The following is a 3,184-nucleotide window of genomic DNA, read 5'->3' on the forward strand; positions in this document are numbered from 1 at the left end:
GCCTCTGCCTCCCGAGTGCTGGGATTAAAGGCATGCGTCACCACGCCCGGCTTGCATGCATCCTTCCCTGGAATGCAGTGCCCTGCAGCTGCATGCATCCTTCCCTGGAATGCAGTGACCTGCAGCTGCATCTTGGCTGCTGGGTGCTACCCTCTACCCTCTAACCCCCACCCCACTTGTCATCTTTGGTGCCCATGTGCAGCTTTTGCTGCTGTTTCAGCTGCCAGCCAGGGCTCCCAGGCTGCATGTGGGGCTGTGGACAGCACATGGCCACCAGCTATGGCTCTCACTCTGACCAAGGCCCAGCTTTCCTGAGAACCTGCTGTTGGACAGGCTTCTGGGTCCTGTGAGTTTCTGCCTGGCAGGGATACTAGGCAGAGGCAGGCAGATTTCTGAGTTTGAGGCCAGCCTGGTCTACAAAGTGAGTTCCAGGACAGTCAGGGCTATACAGAGAAACCCTGTCTCGAAAAACCAAAAATAAAAAATAATTAAAAAAGAACTGTCTCATTTTACATAAAATACGTGCTAACGAGCATATTCAAGGGTACTTACCACCATCTTATGTGTAATGACAAAGGACTAGAAATAATCTAACACCAGCTGTTGGCGAGCACCTCAGGACACAGTGCACAGCAGCATGGACTGTGACCAAGAAGGACATATCCAGGACTAACACAGAGGGACACTCGATCACACACCACACACAGGGTACCTGGCTGTGATCCCCCACTTTTTGACAGTGTTTCTCTACTTTGTTTCAAATGTCTTGGAATTCACTATATAGACCAGGCTGGCCCTGATCTGCTGCTCACTTGCTTATCTGCTTCTGCCTCCTGAGTGCTGGGATTGAACGTGTGCACCACTGTGCCAGGCAGTGTTTGTTTTATCTGGCTTTGGTTTTAAATCAGTTTTTCTACCCTTCTCACTCAATGTCATCTCAAACAGTTCCCCCAGAGTGAGCCCTCTGGAGAGACTTTCCTAAGAATTTCACTTTGGCCATCACTGGCTCTTCTAGAGAAGCAGGCCATCTACCCTGTATCCAATGTGTGGAGAAGTAGATCTCATCCTAATGAGGCCTGGGGGACACTGTGTGTGATACAGCTTCTGCAGGGCTCTGACATAAGGCATGGGACTCTCCGGCTCCACACAAGAACTAAGGTACAAGGCCCAGGAGATCAAAAGGGCAGAGAGAATGCAACACAGCCACAGTCATTTCAGAGCATTATAGAGAATGCAACAGAGAGAATGCAACACAGCCATAGTCACTTCAGAGCATCATAGCCACCACGTCCCCACTCCTGTGGCACTCTAGCCTGTTGGGAGCAATAGGCAGGCAGCTCTCCTACCTGCAGCAGAGTTATCCTGTGAGGGGACACCCGAAGGGCTGGATCCCAGCTCTAGTAGCCTCCAGGTGTCTTGGAGGGAACTGCTGGCCAATGAAGATGATCTGTGGGTATGATGGTCACTTTCTTCAGGGACTTCTTGAGCCTGTGGTAGCTTTGGGGTCCTGTTTTCTTTCTGACAAAATGACTTCAAAGTATCTGTGGGGATTCTATGCTGCTTCTGTGAAAGCTAAGAGAAAGTTAAGAGGTAGTTATCTTCTATAGCTCCCCTCCCTTACAGCTTCCCCTCCCTGCTCCCCTCAGGATAAAGGGACCAGGATACTACTTCTTCAAGATGGAGATGGGCCTCTGGAGAGCAATCGAGTGCGCCGGGCACAGAACACCACAGTGCTGACTGACCACCAGGCTCAGCTGAACATCTGAAGCCCAAGTGAGTCTAGCATAGAGGTGTGGGGACAGCCCTAACAGGTGAGGTTCCTGCCGGAGTGTGACGGCCACCGCAGGGTGAATGTACATTAGGTGTCCTGGCATCTATGGTCCTCCACCTGCCCTGACTCTCTAAAGTGAAGAACCTGCTGGCAAATCCACGCCAGGCATTAGAGCAGTGTGACCCTTTCTAAGGCCCACGGTATCTTGTGAGCACTCCAGCTCTCATCTGCACCCCCACCCCTGCTCTACCTGAGCAGGCCTTGACGTCCTGCCTTGTGCGTCCTGCCTTGATGCCATCCCTGCCTTGTGCGTCCTGCCTTGACGTCCTGCCTTGTGTGTCCTGCCTTGACACCATCCCTGCCTCGTGGCCTCGTGGGGTGTTGTTTTTGTCGACCACTTGTGCTGAGTGGGATTGACTCTTCCCTGCATATTCAGAAACACATCTTCCCTTGGTGTCCCTGGGGTCCCGTCAGGGAAGGTTAAGAGACATTCAAGACCTGGTCACTGGTGTATCAGCTCTCCCACAAGATTAGAAGGAAACACTCCCCGAATCGGGGATGGGGCTCTTCATTTGTTGTCAGCCTTTTAACTTGTTTACTACAGTTCAGTGAGCTTCCTCCAGCTGGCCAGGGGGTTCTCCCAACCCTCTGGGGAAGGAAGCGGTGAATTCCAGCATAAGTCTCTTCCCCAAGAGCAGGACAGTTCTGCATGGCTCTGGCTTAAGTAGACCCCAGCCCAAGATAGTGCCTCCCAGGCTGGTCCCTAACTGGGTCACTCTGCCTACTGTACAGTCTGAGTGCTTGGTCCCATCCATGCTCTGCAGAGAAGTCAATGGAAAGGGAGGCAGGGGACCTCAAAGAGAACCACTAAAGGGCTTGAGAGAAAAGAGGGAAACACGAAGGAAAAGCAGCTGGGCAGGACAGGCTGCAGTCTCTCTGGCAGTCTTCTAGTGCACACAGTAGAGTAGTAGTCTGTCTGTCTGTCTGTCTGTCTGTCTGTCTGTCTGTCTCTCTCTCTCTCTCTCTCTCTCTCTCAGAGAGGGTTTCTCTGTGTAGCTTTGGAAGTCCTGGAACTAACTCTGTAGACTACTAGGCTGGCCTTGAACTCAGAGATCCACCTACTTGCGCATCCCACGTGCTGGGACTAATGGCATACACCACCTCTGCTCAGCTCTTTTCTTTCCCCAATTTTTTATTAGGTATTTACTTCATTTACATTTCAAATGCTATCCTGAAAGTCCCATATACCCTCCCCCCATGCTCAGCACTTTCTACTACTACTTACATGGTAGGTAGATTTACTACTAGAAATAAACATAATTTTTTTTTTTTTTTGAGACAGGGTTTCTCTGTATAGCCCTGGCTGTTCTGGAACTCACTCTGTAGACCAGGCTGGCCTCAAACTCAGAAATC

The 3,184-nt window shown here is 51.0% G+C and overlaps 1 protein-coding gene across 2 annotated transcripts in view; it reads right to left on the bottom strand.

Moving 5' to 3' along the window:
• Ccdc57 (coiled-coil domain containing 57) overlaps positions 1-3,184 on the bottom strand; it is a 90,495-nt gene that overhangs the window by 27,017 nt on the left and 60,294 nt on the right. For both annotated transcript variants that reach the window (XM_029545551.1, XM_029545550.1), the window contains one exon: positions 1,347-1,572. In XM_029545551.1, coding sequence (XP_029401411.1) covers positions 1,347-1,572 — 226 coding nt within the window. The remainder of the gene's footprint in view (positions 1-1,346; positions 1,573-3,184) is intronic.

The sequence above is a fragment of the Mus pahari genome, chromosome 14 (genome assembly GCF_900095145.1).
Source record: "Mus pahari chromosome 14, PAHARI_EIJ_v1.1, whole genome shotgun sequence".
Classification (NCBI taxonomy): domain Eukaryota; kingdom Metazoa; phylum Chordata; class Mammalia; order Rodentia; family Muridae; genus Mus; species Mus pahari.